The sequence below is a fragment of the Gobio gobio genome (genome assembly GCF_949357685.1).
Source record: "Gobio gobio genome assembly, chromosome: 22".
NCBI classification, from domain to species: Eukaryota; Metazoa; Chordata; class Actinopteri; order Cypriniformes; family Gobionidae; genus Gobio; species Gobio gobio.
In genome coordinates this window covers 20,536,204-20,554,023 of record NC_137118.1, presented here as the reverse complement: position 1 = coordinate 20,554,023, position 17,820 = coordinate 20,536,204, and the positions used below count along the sequence as shown (strand labels likewise).

The 17,820-nt window shown below is 37.2% G+C and overlaps 1 protein-coding gene across 6 annotated transcripts in view; it reads right to left on the bottom strand.

The window, feature by feature from the left end:
- Positions 1 to 17,820, bottom strand: part of tjp2a (tight junction protein 2a (zona occludens 2)) — a 50,187-nt gene that overhangs the window by 18,665 nt on the left and 13,702 nt on the right. For 2 of the 6 annotated variants that reach the window (XM_079804507.1, XM_079804504.1), the window contains exons 2-6: positions 15,619 to 15,748; positions 4,240 to 4,293; positions 3,051 to 3,175; positions 871 to 973; positions 5 to 710 (exon numbers count right to left, since the gene is read on the bottom strand). In XM_079804507.1, the coding sequence (XP_079660633.1) occupies positions 5 to 710; positions 871 to 973; positions 3,051 to 3,175; positions 4,240 to 4,284 (979 nt within the window). In that variant the 5' untranslated portion in view covers positions 4,285 to 4,293; positions 15,619 to 15,748. Of the gene's footprint in view, positions 1 to 4; positions 711 to 870; positions 974 to 3,050; positions 3,176 to 4,239; positions 4,294 to 6,250; positions 6,640 to 10,196; positions 10,400 to 15,618; positions 15,749 to 17,820 lie in introns of those variants that run through there. The other 4 variants (XM_079804508.1, XM_079804509.1, XM_079804506.1 and 1 more) reach the window with 3 other exon arrangements.

The window sequence follows — 17,820 nt, the reverse complement described above, 5'->3', positions numbered from 1 at the left end:
CTACCATCATTGGGGCGGTTCTTTAGAAGAGTAACACTGAGTGGCTTCTCCAAGGGTTCGCGTCGTTGTGGTGAGGGCGAGATATCCAACTGGTCTCGACTGTTACTCCTCTTCACGGGTTCGTCCCTGCGCTGATCGTACCTCCTGCGCTCATGGTCACTGGCTAAATTCTCTCTGCTGTAGCCACGAGCAGGTACTGGAATGTGCTGCGCATCTGGACTATGCGATCTGTCCAGCGTATGGTCGCTGCGGTATCGTCTGTCTGGACTTCGGTCTCTGTCCAGGGTGATTTCGCTGCGATAGCGCCGATCTGGACTGTAGTTGCGGTCCAGCGTGCGATCACTTCGGTAATGCCGGTCCGGACTGTGGTCACGATCCAGGTTGTGGTCACTTCGGTGACGGAGATCAGGGCTGCGCTCGCGCTCCAGTATTCGGCTGCGGCTGCCGTCTCGTCTGTACTGTCTGTCGGGGCTCACGCCTCGCTCCATGCTCCTCCCACGACTGCGATCATAGTCACGCTCACCCGGATAGCCGCCACGCTCCCGCTCCAAGCTGGCATCACGATCAGGGTAGCTGCGTCCACTGTAGATGCTGCGCCGGTCCTGCTCGTAGTCGTAGTCATCATTGTAGTCGCCACTGAAAACACGGTCATCTGGGGACGGGGCACGTTTAAGCAGGTTGACAGGAATTTTTCTAGCTCTCTTTACCATCTGATGAAGGAAAAAAAAAAAAAAAAAAAATTATATATATATTATTATATATATATAATTTACGCTCATTCATTAAGCCTTTGTTTCAACGGTCTACAAAAAAAGTGCTTGGTCTTTATTACAAATCAAAATGACAAATAATTAAAAATGTTTCACTCACGATTTTGGCTACTTTTCCACATTTGCGGAGAGTCTGCACTGCAAAGGAGTGTGGGACACCGTCCATTGGCACAGCGTTGACCTGCATCACTCTGTCATTTTCACTGTACATCATCATGAAATACTATTAGTCAACGCTCTTACACTTAAAGGGATAGTTCACCCAAAAATGAAAATTAGCCCATCATTTACTCACCCTCAAGTCATCCTAGGTGTATATGAGATTCTTCTTTCAGACAAATGAAATCGGAGTTATATTACAAAAGTCCAGGCTAATCCAAGCATTAGAATTGCAGTAATAGTTGCTCCATTTTTGACGTCCATAAAAACTGTAAATGAGTAAATGATGTGCTAATTTTCATTTTTGGGTGAACTATCCCTTTAAGAAAGTGACTGTTCAAATCCAACAGTTTAGGAATGTCACAAGTATCAGCACTTTGGTGCTGACATTTAAATCAATATTAAAAATGTAACCACATTTGAATAAATGATGGTAGACAATTATACTACTATACTAAAACAAATACTATTCTTTATTTGTATTTTGGAGTTTATTTGTCTATTGCTTATAAGAACACTGAAAACTTTTGAATATTTAGAAATATTTACAGAAGGATACATGCCACTGTTTCAAATTAATTTAGTCTGTTCATATTCATTTTCACTGTGGTATTGAAACTGGTAGAGAATTTTTCATTGGTAAATGCTTTTACATTTGAACATTTTAGGGCTTTCCACACGTGGACTAGTTAACCCTGGGTCATTTTAAAGGTCCCGTTTTTCGTGTTTTTTTGAAGCTTTGATTGTGCTTACAGTGTGTTCATGTTTCATGTGTAAAAAACACAGTATTTTTCACACAATTTACTTATCTGTATACTGCTATTTTCACGGTCCTCAAAACGGCTTGAAAGATTTCCCTGTTCTATGAAGTCCCTCCTTCAGAAACACGTAACGAGTTCTGATTGTGCCAGCGGTTCCCGTGTTGTGATTCGACAGCAGCTTAGGGCACGTTGCCCGGAAAGGTCACGCCTCTTACCATAACGGGGAGATGAACACGCTCAAACTACAGCCCCTGAAGGCCAAACAAAGGTGATTTGACTCCGGGATGAAAATAACAGCGTCTGAACGACATGGCGACAAACACAACCGAACCGAACCGAACCGAACCGAACGCAACACTTCCTCTTCTCCACGAGGGAGCAACAAGACCACGCCCCCTTTTTGCGTATTCTTGTGGGCAGAGGTTAGTCAACAAACTGTTCTACTGACGTCATTAAAGCAGGATATACAGGGATGTAGTCCAAACTGGCCGTTCGCTGAAGGCTTTGAAAGGGAACTTCTGTTTAATAAAATATCTCGCTTGGCATTGAACTTTGAGCTTTATAATTTTACAGGTATTATATATGCTCTAACAGCAACATTACACACTAACTAAAGTTTGAAAAATGGGATCACGAAGAACGGGACCTTTAAACACCAGGTAAACGGAATACTGGGTTATCTTGCTTCATGTTTCACACTGCTCATAATTTACCAGGGGTTAACATTTAATCTTGGGCATTTATAAACTGCCATTTCACACTGTTCATTCCTTAACCCTGGGTTAACACCCTTATTTGCATATTTGAAGTGTCAGTGTCATTGATTGGATGAATGCTGTATACAATATGTTAACATTGATTCTCTAGCGCTGTACAACCTTGGCTATTGCAGACTGTACTATAAAGTTTAGACTGAAGGGTCAATTAAGAATGAAACAGCCTCTTCATTCCAGTTGATGCGTTTTCTGTCACCATTTGACATTTTTCCCCTCCAACTCTGAAACAACTGTTAAGTGTTAATACAATGTGCAGTGTTTCCGTGTGAGTACAAAGCATGTGAATATGAGGCACGTGATTGGCCGTCAGCTGCTAACCATCTAGTCATAACATTCTAACACTGCTTCGTTTCACACTGCACACATTTGGCACCGCAATGCGAGGTTAACGCAGCAATAGCCCTGGGTAAAAAGCGCTGCATTTTTACCCCATTTCTAAATTACAAGTGTGAAACGTTCCTTTACCCGGGGTTAAAAGCAGGATTTAGAATGACAATAACTTGGGTTTAAGCACAGTGTGAAAAGCCCTTTTGGGATTACAAATCTAATCAAAGGGATTCTTTAAATGTTGTTTAATAGCTTACAATAGAAAGCCATCCGCAGGACCCCCTTGCAGCACATCAGATACAACAATTGCCATTTCTCCACTTTCTTCGTTTGGGTTGTCCCGCCCTCCAGACACAGCAATGCCAAAGCCCATCTTGGAGTCCTATATTAAGGCAAAGTATCCATTTTAAACTTCTTTGCTTCTATTCCTAGAAGCTCTATATACTATATTTAACACGTTAAATTCATGCAGATGTACAGGCAGCAGTAACTATTTAATAAGATAACTTGTATACATTTAATTCCAGGGTATATTAAAACAAGGAAATGAGCGATTCAGTTCACCAGGACATGATGCAATGCATTTTCTGCAGCAGTGGATGTATGGCAGTGTGTCTGCCACTGCACTCTTCAGGTTACACAACAGATCTAAAGCTAAAGGTGCATAAACTGCACACTTGACATTTAAGTAGGGTTGGGAATCCTTTTAATTGTATCGATTTCGAATCTGCTTATCGATTCTGATTCTTATCGATTCCTAGTTAACCTTAGATATCATTAACATTTATTCCAAGTCTTCTTGCAAAACATTTTGCAGCTGAATAACACACAAAAAAATCTTCAGGCTAAAGAACTTACACAAGGAACTTTGGCCTATGGCTTTAACAAAAAAAACTACAGCAAAATCAACTAGCCTAACTATAGTTATATAGTATATTATAATAATATTAATACAACATTATACTATACTAAATAATATAAATTATTAAAAGACAAGTAAACAGTAATTCAATAAGAACAAATAAACAATTAGTAATAGCACAAATAATACAACTGGAGAAAGATGCAATTAAATAAACAGTGTTTTTAGGCTTTCAGGTATTTAGGTACAGAAACTGTAATCAAATGTAAAATAACACTGCACTTTATAAATGAAATGTGCACTATATGAGATGTGGCCTTATGTGTCTTCTTGCACTTGAATGGTTTAAAATCACATAAAAAAAATGCACACAAAAGAAATCAATAAGAGGAATCGAAATTTTACAACAAGCATCCGATACCCGACCTTAGATTCTGGAATCGATTTTCGATTCCCAACCCTACATTTAAGCAACAAAAAGCTCAGGTTTTCAGTGAGAAACCAAAAGGTTAGAAGATAGCAATCAGGAACAATCAGAACTTTGTTGCTCTCCAGGCAAACGTCCTGTAGGGTGAGGTACTCACCCGCTGCAGGGTCACAGTGTACTGCTCCCACACCGTCTCCTCCATGACTGGGTTCTGAAACAGTATGAACAGGCTTACATGTAGGACAGTGATGGACAGAGTCAAGTTACAGCAAGTTACAGCAGATCAGGGATATACTGAGCAAAATCTGCAGCGTGGTGCTGCCACAGTGAAAAACTATACGAGTGTTTCTCTTCCAACACAACTATTTGAGGTAATCTGAAGACTCAATGAACTGACTGAACTGAGGGTCTGAACAAGGAAATTGAAAGAAAATTCACCAAGAAAAACTGATTATCATTGGGCTACATGCAGACTGCTGGGAAATAAATAATTAACAATCAGTTAACCCCTTTAAAATAATAAGCCTACATTATTTGAAAGTAATTATTTTAAAAGAAAGCCTGGCCATTGAGATAAACATTATAAACATGACCTTCAGCATCAGTCTGAGAGCCACGTGACGTCCTGCGCCGTGAAGCGCCTCTAGTTACCTCTTCATCCAGCCGTGCACACACAGGGTGATTATGACTGTTGCTCTATAATCTCCTCAGCCAAATATGAATCCCAGTATTGCCCTAAATAACTCAACTCACAATCCACAACTGATGCCTTTGAGCATTTTATGTATAAATCATTTCAACTTCTTGTTTTTTTTTTCATGGTATAATCGAAAACGACATTAGTGAACAAGTTCAATCTAACTAAATACTGCAGCATCTCTAAGGCAATCACATAATAAATGCTTGCACTTCAATGATTTCAATTTTCTAAGGGTGCGGAATTGTTTTAAAAAGTGGCGATGTCACAAATTAACAAGCTTAGCTCATTGACATTTTGAGCTTTTGCACACAAAAAAAAATGTAAATTAAACAACAACTTCAATAGTTTATGGTTTCATTGATATTCTCATTGCTGACCAATTCACATGCTCAAATTATCTTTAGCATTTTTAGATCAGTGGATTGAATGTCAAGCATTACCCATTGGTATAGTGGTAATGTTTTTAGATTGAAAAAAAAAAAAAAAAGGGATTTGGGGGTTTTTGCATGTATATATATATATATATATATATATTTTTTTTTTTCTCTTAAAAAAATAAGCTTTTTTCATTTTTACTTGCATCTGTACGTCAAGGAATTAATGGAAGTTGAGACATGTTTGTTTGCATTTCATTAATATTTCATTAAGCGGTGGGGACAAAATCAGCCATGGCCAAAATGTACCTGTCCACCCTGTAAACTTTCAATATAAACATAGCAATATCACAGGGAAGAAGCGAAAGCACCTTGAAAGCATTTTTGTAAATAAATACATTTGCTTAAGTGTTTAACCACCATCATCGCAGTAAACCGCTGATTCTTATGGTTCTTTGAATAGGAAGCACCTGTTACATCTACCCAGAAAACAAACTATAACACCATATATTTTCCTTTCCACCACAAATTACAGTATGATTATAAACTTTGGGGACAACTTCTCAACCCATTCCTAAAACTTGGCCATCGACCTCAAAGCAAGTTCTACAAAGTATAAAATGCATCAAGTATGCAATTAGTGTATTGCAATTCTGACAATAAACTTAACTGAATACAATCCATTAATATATTGAAGGATTGCAATTACCATAATAATAACCAAACATTTTACATATTTTCTGTTGAGTTCTGAATAACTGTCAGTTGTAAAAATCCACCACTATAGTAAATAGCTGTCCAGTTACAGGTAGATGTGTTTTAGTATATTTTTCCCAACAAAAAACAAGAACAACGCTAATCTAAAGAGTACCGTAACCATACTTATACCACTACCAAATATTATGCCACTGGATTTAAAGTCTAAACGTCAACCTATGTGTTGACAGTTAACGAAAAGCCATTTGGCAAAAATTGAATGGTCCTAGTCAGATAAACAAATACAAACAAACAAGCCAAACTAAGAAGTTACATTCCACCCGGACTGTACAAGACAGGTGAAGCTGTACAGGCGAGAGAACTGAAAGCGCGCTTACGATGCCCTGGAGGATACGAATGGCCTTGATGGTGTGCGCCCATTTCCTGTGCAGCGAGAGGACCGTCTTCATGTTGTCACCTGTCCCGTGAACACAATGTCTCTGGGCCAAAGCGAATCACCCCTCAGCACAATGCATCTGTCTGCTTTTGACGTAAGACTGATGCCGCTGGCCTACATTCAGCGCAAATCCCACTGTCCACAGTGGCCCACGGCAGCCACGACGCACAAAAAAACAGGACAGCTGAGAAGCTGTCTACTGCTAAGGTATTAAATTAAAATTGCATTTAAATTCATCAAATGATACAGCTCTATCTGGGTTGACATTAAAAGCTTTGCGTGGCTTACGGAAGGAAAGTAGCACCTTCGGCACAGCGACTCTTTTGGATTGGGATTTTTTGGGCAAGATGAGCTTTGAACATGCAGGACAAGCGGGACTGGTAGATTAGCAGTGATTCCAAAACTTTAATTATAATTTAGAAGGATTATGGGGTTTGGAGCACCTAAGCACCGTTATTTCATAAGAGCAAAGCCGAATAGAACTGAACAGCATACTATGATAGTACTATATTAATAAATTGCCCAGTACTTTTATATGATTTAAAACAAATAAAATAATAATTATATATATATATTTTTTTAAATAATTTAATAAACTGTGCATAAACATTCTTTGATCTATAATGGCCTTCTAACTCAGCCTCAAATTTTATCCAGGAAAAGATTAACGTGTGGCATATGAGCTGCCCTCAATTCTTTTTTTCTGTGCTAACCAGAACAGATTACTGAAGTATGATGTCAAAGAATTGATTTTTTCACTGTAACTAAGCTTGTATCGTTGCGTTGTACAGCAGCAGGTCTCTGAGGTCTCAGTCCAACACCACAACAACAGACTGACTAAGGTAACCTAGTAAAGGACCTGATTCAGTTTGGTTTCCTAGCTCTTCTGAAGGGCATTAATGAGATCAGCAACTCTCGAACAATGTCTTCCAAACATAAACTGGACAAGACCTAGATCTCTTACTCACCATCAACTGCCTTGAAAGAGTACCAGCTAAGAAGTTTGGAGAAAACTTACAATTCATTTTTCTATTGATCTTAAAAGACCTTCTGATCTAAAGGCTTTTGCTTGAAAATAGTTTTTGTAGATAAATTAAAATTGTGTATGTGTATAAATTCTCACAAAACTAAAAATTAAATCTATGAAATGGACCATATATGTATGGAAAAACAACCAACAAGTATCCAGCATACATTTGTGTTAATTTGTGTATCCAAATGTGTAAAAATGTTTTGGAAACACTACCATTCAAAAGTATGGGTTCGGTAGGACTTGTTTCTTATGCTCACCAAGGCTGCATTTATTTAATTAAAAACACATTAAAACAGTATTACAATTTAAAATGTTTTTGGTAACACTTTATTTCGATGGTCCCCAACAGACTAAAAGTAACTTTGAAACTGCGTCAGCTTATTTTACTAACCCTAACCTGAACCTAACAGTCTACTAATATTCTAATGAGAGTTAGTTGACATGTAGTTGCACTACTTATAGTTAGTAGAATGTCTAAAGTGGACTAACAAAATAAAGTGTAACCTGTTTTTTTTAGTTGATTATATTTTAAAAAGTAATGTATTCCTGGGATCAAAGCTGAATTTTCAGCACCATTACCACATGATCCTTCAGAAATCATTCTAATATGTTGGTTTGATGCTCAAAAACATTTGTTATTATCAGTGTTGAAAAAAAAGTTTTTTTGTGGTACAAATTATTCAATGAACAATGTTCAGAAGAACAGCATTTATTTGACATGGAAATCTATAGTAACATTATAAATGTATTTACGGTCAACTTTGATTAATGCATCCCTGCTATATAGTAAATGTATTAATTTCTTTAATAAAAAAAAAAGCTTGCAGAGATATGGTCACACATACCTTTATGAATTGTATCGTTAAATGTTCTGATATATTCACTTCTCTTTAAGCAAAATGTATATAAAACTAGAACTTGAAAAGCAGAAACAAATATTTACACTTTTACATTACAAATACATTGCATTAAATTAAATTGAGATTGCAGAATGGAATGATACAGGAATCAAGAAATTCTCATCAATAAAAAAAAAACTATAAAGTCCATAAAAAGTTAAAATCTAAATATTAAACTCTCAATTATTATATGTATAATGTAAAAATGCACAAGTATCCATCTACTGCTTTGACAATAACAAGTTATCTCCAAGCAATAGAGATACCAAAGTCAGCCAGTGTGAACTTAGAATTAAAGCACTGCAATTTTTAAGCAAAAACCAGCTCATGTTTGTGACCAATAAGCATTTCAGCACATTTTTGAAAACGTCAGCAGCACAAGGAAACTGAATGACAGCATCTAAAAAACAAACTGTGAACCTGCCCAGAACCGACCATCTTCAAAAACTGACCATGCAAAAAAAAAAAAAAAAAAAGGGTGACTGTGCTGCAGGAAGAGCCACAAGGCAACCTTTGAAAAGAAGATATTCACAGCTAGATTTTGCCCTCAAGGCATGTGAAAGTCAACAATTTGTATGAACACAAACAAGTCTTATGACGCTAAAAATAAATCTCTGGGCTGTGATACTATACACTGCCTGGCACAAACAAAACACTGCATCTTACACACTGGGAAAAAAATCACCTCTACAGAGTAAAGTGGTGGTGACAGGTTCACACCAGCAGGATGTTACTGTGCAGCAAGGATCGAAAAAAATCAAAACAAGACAGAAGGACAAAAGACAGAAGTAATAGGCCTACATAATCTAATAGGGTGTATACTTTTTATAGACACTGTAGATTAAAATTAAGCGTTATAGTTCAATCAAGCAAGACACCATTCGTCGTGAGCCATCAGAAAACACACTGAAGCGTATATGCTGTTGGTCTGCTGTTAGACAGAACAGGCACAACGTGTGCAGACAGCAGCAGCAGACAGAATTCCCTCTGCATTATAGATAAGCAGCTTTAGCTGTCTGTGTCCCTTCAAAAAGGCTGAAATCAGTGAACGACAACTTTCAGTCCAAGTTTCTAGTGAAATATAAAAAAAGTCTCATTTCAGATGATGCATGACAGACATATGATGAGCGTTACATAAAGAGCAATCCAAGTGTAAGCAAGTGGAATTTTAAGCAAGTGTAAATTTGGAAGGAGAGGCTTTTTTTGGCGATTTTCTTTTCAGTTTGGTGTAAAAAGAAAGACAAAAATGAAAGACTAATGAACAAGAAAATTACCAAAATTCACTTTAGATACAATTAAGCCATACAATTAACAACTCGCCTATAATTCCATATTGTGAAGTGTTGCAGAATGTGACAGATTATGATGCTATTGTAAAACTGGTTTGGTGGGCCCTCTGCTGGTGACAATTTAAAAATGTCCCAATTCCTTTTTTCTAAATATTAAATAAAATAATGAATTATATGATTGAGCACACACAATATTAAATAATCCATAAAACACAGCAACACAGGCATCAGATTTTCTGTGCTTACATGTGAAGCTTATGCTTCCTAAAGCTGCTTATACAAAAAATATTCATTCTATTAGTCCTTGACTTGATTAATGTCTAAGTATTAAAAACGGTGGTAGTACTTTATATATTATTCGACGATAAACAAATAATTAGTCTATTTAAATATTTTATTCGTTAAGTGTCGCTTGTGCCCTCATAATTCTGATTCATACACTTTAATAAACACTGCTGTACTCAACACAAACTGGTGGTATAGCGTGTTATACTGAGGTTTACAGTATGGCCATCATCGCTATAGTTTTACTGAAGGAAGCAGGTGGCTAGTAACACGAGCAACTGTGCAGCTCAGCGAAAAGACTGGGTTTAAGTTATAACGTCCGCTCTGTGGAATTAAAATAAGCGAACTGAGCCAGTTCTAACAGTAGTAACGTTTACTCACATGATAATAGTCCATAACATTTCTACTCCGAAAGAGCCGCCTATCCACAACAACGGGCATCTCGCAAAATGCACTAAGGCTAAACTCTGTTTACTTAAAAGAAAGAGTTTAAAGTATCATGGGCTGTAAATGAAACCACTGAACAGCGACGACACAGGCGCTTAAAACATTCAAACTATTGTACTGTAAATCCCGAACGTACCAATAAATTACGGGGGGTGTAACTTATGTATATAAAATTGTATTTTAACCTCTAATGAATATGCGACTATTCCCTATTTCTTAATTGGCTTTGTATTGTCGTTATACGTGGTTAAAGATGTTTTAAGGAATTAAACAACGAGAAATGCTACATTTCTTTCACAGCGTGAGCGTGCCCTACGGGGTACAATAGACGGTTCCAAAATCCCTTATCTATTGATTTGCATATCGACTGCTCATGAATATCAATAAGGTCGTGCTGGCATTGCTTAGCAACCTTAGAGCGTCCAGACACGTAACGTACGTAATCAAAAGTTCAAAAGTCAAGTCTTCCTCTCATTTGCTTTGAGATGATAATCAAATCAAATGGCTAAAACTTTTGGAATTCCAAACTTACTAAAGCCCTGCTCGGATGGGATTAGTTCTACACGGAGGTGTAGTAGGGTAAGGTAATTATTACCAAAGCCTTTCTGCTATTATAATCTTGCCCGATTCGGCCAGTAATTTAAAGGGCATATTGCAGGAAAAAAAAAAAATTAATATACACAAAAATGCATTATTTTTATATACATTGACTCCTTGGGGTCTCTAACCTGCAATATGCTCTTTAATTCACGTGGCACTGTGGCAGTAAAGATTATGGGGCGATTTGATTAATATAAAGTTATAGTTGTTCCCTGCCATTAACTACACATTTGTGTACAAAAGGTGTTTCTCTGATTTTCCAAGTCTCTGAAATGGGTGCTCGACACTAAGAACCATGAAAATAAAAAGAGGCACTTGAAAAAAATATGGCTTTGGCATGGTATAAATAAACACAGAAGCACATAATGTAAATATAACTGACAGGAGGCAAGTGGGAGAACCTGAGGTTTATATTCGCTATGGCCCTAAAAGGCTCTCAGACAAGCACATTAACAGCAAACAAGCAAATATAAAAGGCTCCAAACAATGGATTAAATTCCTTCACTAACTGTCCAGTGAACAAATGTAGCTTTTAACATACTTTCACACAATCGCCATCAAAGGCTGTGACTATTAATATGTAACATCTTCAGTGACCACACTGAACAAAAAAGTACCATATTACCATACAAAGTAGGCGACTGCATTCAGTAGCCTACAATACAATGGTGGAATTGGATTACCTTAAAATCACCATGAAATCAAAATGGACACTTCTTATTTTTATGGAATAACGCAGTATTTATTATAAATGATTTTTCAGTGCACATCATACATTTTAACTCATGTGCCCTCATAATCTTTAATCAAAATAACTTCCCCTCCCTCTCGCAGCTCACCTCTCTTCTCTGATGGTGTTTACTGCCGTGAGGGCGGAGCAATAACTTGTCACTAACGTGAGATCCACCAAAAGCAAACCACAACTAGGGATGAAACGATTACCGGTTTCACGATAAACCACGATAAAATTTAGTGACGGTTAGTAATATCGTATAAAATTTAATTATCATTAAAACCGCATGTGATTATCACGATTGTGAAAACTCGCGGTAAATCTTGTCCAGTCAGCGTCAGTCTGGCTCAGGCACACCGCACCGCTGTCTTTTGAATGAGAAGAAATGGCAGAAGGCAGTGACAGCGCCGTTTTTAGACTTCTGAAAGGACCAAATCTGAGGTGTGGTCATGTTTTGGCTTTTATAAAAGTCCTGAGGGAAACTTAATCGAAGATGGTCACCCTGTCTGCAGAACATGCCAGAAGAAAGTCGCTGTAATAGAGGGAAACACTTCAAAACTACGAACGCAAGGCAAGTGGACTTTGACCTCAATACCAAAACTACGTCTGGGAAATAATAACGTGAAGCGAACGAACAAATTCAGTCAAGACTAGGGTGATATTTAAGGGATAATAATCAGGGCTTGACATTAACAACCGCCATTTGCGGGTGTAACGTTATTTCGGCTGCACACTAGTCACTCTGGCTGTTGAACTAATTGTAGTCTTCTCAAAAGCCATCTGTTATAATCGCGTTGCGCATTATAACCACTTACACGTGTTTATATTGAGTTTATGAAAGCGATGTCGTCTCATAATCAGAGTCGTTCAGATTAGCGGAGTTATGTTCAGAGCGCGCGCCGCTCTCACTGAAATCTGCACTCAGATCAGAGATAAACGTGCGATGTACGCAGGAGATTCATTCATCATACAGTGATCGAACTGTTTCTGTTCTATTTCAGCAGCGACAATAGTTTCAAACAAACACAGCAGAAGCACAGCGCATCTGATATGACTGGCATAACGCAGGCGAATTTAGGGACCGTCTCTAAAGTTACATACAACATTGGTAACGTTACACGTTTCAATCTTCAATAGCATTTGAAGAGAATGACAGTCATAAAACTGACTGTAAAGTGATCATTTAGGTGTCAGGTATGATACACACCTTTTGATATTTAATAAAATAAACTGTCAAATCATATGGAAATATGGATATGCATTATATCACAAGGATACTGTTTGGGCTCTTACACAAAATATGCTAGATTAAAATGCATCATTGCTGAACACTGATGAGAATATTGCTTGAATATATTTAGAGATAATATTAGAGATTATATTTAAAACTGCTTGATTTATTTGTTGTTTGTTGATTTTCAAATATAAAACTTGTTGAAATGTTTTAAGTGTGTGCATCTGTTTTTTTTGAACACTTTCATCTCATTTGAACAAAACCGTGATAATATTGATAACCGTGATAATTTGGGTCACTATAATCGTGATGTTAAATTTCCATACCGTTTCATCCCTAACCACAACCATCCAATCAATTCCCTATGGACAAAATCAAGTCCAACCGATGGTAATCACACACACTCAGACACATATGGATGTATTTAAAAGACCCCATGAAATCAAAATGTATATAGTTAATAATTGTAAATTTACATATCACAAGGTTATGGGCGCCTGTCATTTGCATTCAAAAGTCAATAATATACCTTTTTTACTATGTGACGGGGTGGATATGCTCGAGTAATCTTAGCATAACAAATTATAAATGTCAAATTACTTCCCAATTTTAAACTTCCTCTGAAAACGTAATTGTTGAGGGTTTATGATTTATATTAGGAAAAAAAATGTGAAGACAAACAAATTTTATATTTTGAAAAATAAAAGGTTAAAAAAAATACAATAATAAGATAAAAGGTAATAAAAAGATAAATACATATAGTATATAATAACAATGATTATAAAATAATATCATATTAACTAATATTTCTTTTAAAACCTAATAGAATTAAAGAACGTTAATTTTGAATACTTTATTTAAGCTTACAAAACATTAAAAAAAGGTAGGGAAGGCAATTTCAGAGAGGCTAGCAATAGCAAGCTAGCTTTGAAAGCATGAGATCCCGCCCTTCCTTCAGAGCGTCTTTAATGCTGCGTTCACACCGAACGCGAATAGAAAGCGAATAAATCTGAACTTTGGCATCTGTTCACGCCGCGTTAACCATCAGGAGCCTGCTTGCTGCTGTCACGTGGTGAAGTGACACGATAAACTAATAGCAAGTCAATAGCAGATGAGAAACCCTGCGTAATTTAAAAATACTACCGTTTTGTGTCACAAAATGACGTTTTACAGGCGATAATGTAGTTGTTTAAAGCTCAAATCTGTGGTTTGTTTATAAAGAGAGCGACTATTTTAATACAATTTTCTCTGGCGTTTTCGGAGTTGTGAGATCCAGGCGATCACCGGGCACTCAGCGCTCATTAACCCCGCCGAGAGCAGCCTTACCTCGGCTAGTCCTTCTGACGTCTGCCACTGGCTCTGATGTCTCTGTAGTGATTAAACATGAGATATAATTCATCTTGTGTAGATCTAACGGGCGATGTTTGAATCTATAATGAATCTATAGTTTGTTGCCTGCCAAATCGTTTTGACTGAGGGCAAAGAGAAGTTTCATAACTTTATTTTTTAGGCTATTTAACTTGACCGTTGTAGCCTACTAGCACTGACTTTGTTTGACTGAATTGTTTGCTTTATTTATTGTATAGCTTCTTATACCTTTTACTTATACTTTTATAATGGCTATTATTGATCACACATAAACTGACATTAAACAAAAAGAGACTGGGTTGTGTTTTATGCCATATTTAATTTTATTACAGTGATAATCATTATTATGCACACTTATTTTCTGAACCACATATTAATGTGTTTAATATTTGTTTTTAAATGCAAACGAAAAGAGGCATGGTTGTGTTTTATATTTCGTTTGATATAAATATACATGCAGTGAAGATAATCAAGGTATGCGTTGCCTGAACCACATTCACACATTCATGGCTATTAATGTTTAATATTTTTTTTATTGAAAATGAAGAGGCAGAGTGGTGTTGAAGGCGAGTCCATTTCGCTTTACACACTCGATTTATATGCGCGTCCAATTCGCTGTAAACACGCGAATGGATTCAAAATGTTCAAGCGTCGAACTAGACGCGATAGATGCGAATTTGACGCTCTATTCGGGTTTGGTGTGAACGCAGCATAAAGCCACGCCTCCTTCAAAACACATGAGAGAGCACAGCCAGAGTAGACGAAAGTTTTATGGTCTTGAGACTTCCACAGAAGATATATGTACATGTTTTAATATTTAGACCACTTACTTCTATTATTGATTGCTATCAGGATGTGAAGAGAGTTTCAACCAGTATAACAAAAAGTGTTTATGAAAAACATTGCCTACCCTAGCTTTAATAGTAGATTTGTGTTTGGTGTACATTTCAATCCCAACTTCCTTTATGAATGTAAAATATGTTAACACGGTTAAGATAAAGTCTTAAAATCGGCATGAAACCAAAGTTGCGATAGTTTTTTCTTCCCTAGTGACATATATCCAAGTAGAAAAGCTTCTCAAACAAGAGGGCAGGGCTTGATTTTGTCCATGGGGAAACGTGCGCCATTTCACCAGATTTGTAGCGTAAATCATTTATAAACATATGCCAGCACAGGAGACTACATCAAAACGTTTCTAAATATGCAAATTGTTGTTCATCGCAATTTCAAAATAAAGGTTTTTATACTCAGACCCTCGCTCTGAGTTGCTATGTATTTATGTCCACATGTTCTTGTTCAAGAAATAACAGCGACTGTAGCACTTCAATCGTAAAGTGGTAAAATATTAAAGATTAAAATATTTCCCTGAAATCAGCCCTAATTGCAATGTTTTCATAAGAAACTTTTGTAGATTGCAATACCTGTAAAAGGGCTGGGTAGCTTGGAGCAGAGAGGCGTCGCAGACACAAATATTGAGCTTCGTAGGACAAGGAAATCCTTTTCCTGTTGGAGCGGCTTGATCGGAATAACTCTATTTGGTTCGCCTGGTCACTGTAACAAGACATTTTTATGTTAATAACACTGATCACACACTCTGAATATAATAAACAGCAACAACGAGTTAATGTGAAATTAGTGACATAAAATTGAGAATGAACCACTATTTCTCACACAGAGCCCTAGTCACATAACCACAATAATGCAGAGTAAGTCAGTATGACAGTATATGCCACAGAAAAAGTTCTTATTTGAAAGTTGATCTGGTTGATCTGTTAATAACTAAAACATGTTTACTAAATGTTAGTGTGTGTGCATGTAAATAAAATGTCTAACCCTGCAATTTAAAGCTGGCCATGCGGTATGTTTTGTTGTGCTTTAGCTTAGCCTGACGAGAAAATACACAGCCTAGCTTAACAAAAGTGCTTTGAGTACATAAAGAGGCTGTTAAAATTCACAAAATATCAAAGGTCTTGCAAGAGTAAGCACCTGCTCTGAATGGTGTACACCTGATCTCCTTGGCAAGATACAGTTTCCTCATAATTATACTCCTGTGAAACAAGTCATAGCTAGACAATTTCATGTTCCTAGTCACCCTGGTGTGCTAAAAAAAAATATTAATGGAATATACTTCAGAGATATTTCACTTATAAAAAATTCTAGGGGTGCCAATAATTGTGGCCAACGTGTTTTGGAGAAAAGCATTCATTAATGTGATTTACCCCCCACTTTCAATTATTTTACTTCAATGAAAGGTTCGATTTTTGCAATTTTTTAATGAAAGATAGAAAGGATAAACAATGCTGATTTATTTTTACAGCCATCTTTGATCATATTTACCAAGGGTGCTAATAATTCTGACCACAACTGTATGTGTACTTATAACTGCACTGTTTGGCATAACTGCTCAAACGTGTTCATGAGATCTTTGCCAGCAAAGTAGCCTGGAGTAATAGGCTAGCTATTGTTTCGGTAATGAGTCCTCAGGTTTAAGGTTTAACTGGTTCAACTAATAAAGCTTTAATGTTGCAAATTACATTTCCTGACAAAACTCACCACAGATGTTCGATTTAGCTTGACAGCTTTTTGTTGATTTCTCACATTTCTTTGATAGTCTTGAGCCTACATCTGTCCCAAGTTAAACCAAAATCCAAGCAAAATGACTGGTTTTAGTGAATGTTTTGCATGTTTTGGATGCACCGACCAATACTGGTATAGGTACTGGGCCGATACTGTGCTTGTTTACTCGCACTCATTAAAATGCTCCAATAACTGATACTACACAGTGTGTACAGTACAGTGGTTGTGACAAAGAAACACAGACAACAGAGCAAACAGAGAGCAGAATGGACAGTTAAGAGAAGGATGTCTATGAAGTAAATGTTTCGAGGTAATATAATGTTAAACCAATTTAATATTTACGCCGATATAGCTGCGGTGTGTGAGCTAATATGCGAAAAACGCAGGGTGGATGAGCTTGTCGAGCACACATCCCTTCTCAGACGTCGCTGGAAAGTTTGTAGTTCGGTCGGATATGGCAGTGGCAAAGAAAGTAAGGTGCATACTACTAACAATAACTGACGGCACAGAGAGAGAGAGCAGCACTTGTGTTGCATGCTCTTGCTCATCATTCACTCGGCACACATGCGTCATTTGAATTAAAACTAAACCATATGTGCAAGTAAAAACATGATTTATGTATAGCGAGTCATTCCCTACCGTACATTACAGGAAGGCGGTACATTAAATCATGACATTTTCAGTGCGAAAACAACCGAAGCGCACGCCCAGAAAGCTGCCTCTCAGACAGCTTGTGAATAGCCTATTAAATTTAGCTTTTTCATGTCCTCTTGCTCTTGAGCAGACAAATTGACACAAAATAATTTTTAAAGGGGTAATGAACTGAGAAATCAACTTTCCTTTGAGCCTCTGATATATAAAAGTTCATTGTGATATAAAAATACCCTGTAAGTTTCGGAGCTGAAAACGTCCTTGTTAGTCAAAGAAAAGCTTGTATTGACACGAGGCCCAGAAAACGCTTGTTCTCAGAATATGTCGACCATTGACGTCTAGGGATGGGCAACAGTGGTCGAGTAATCGAGCACTCGAACGTGACCGCGATCATC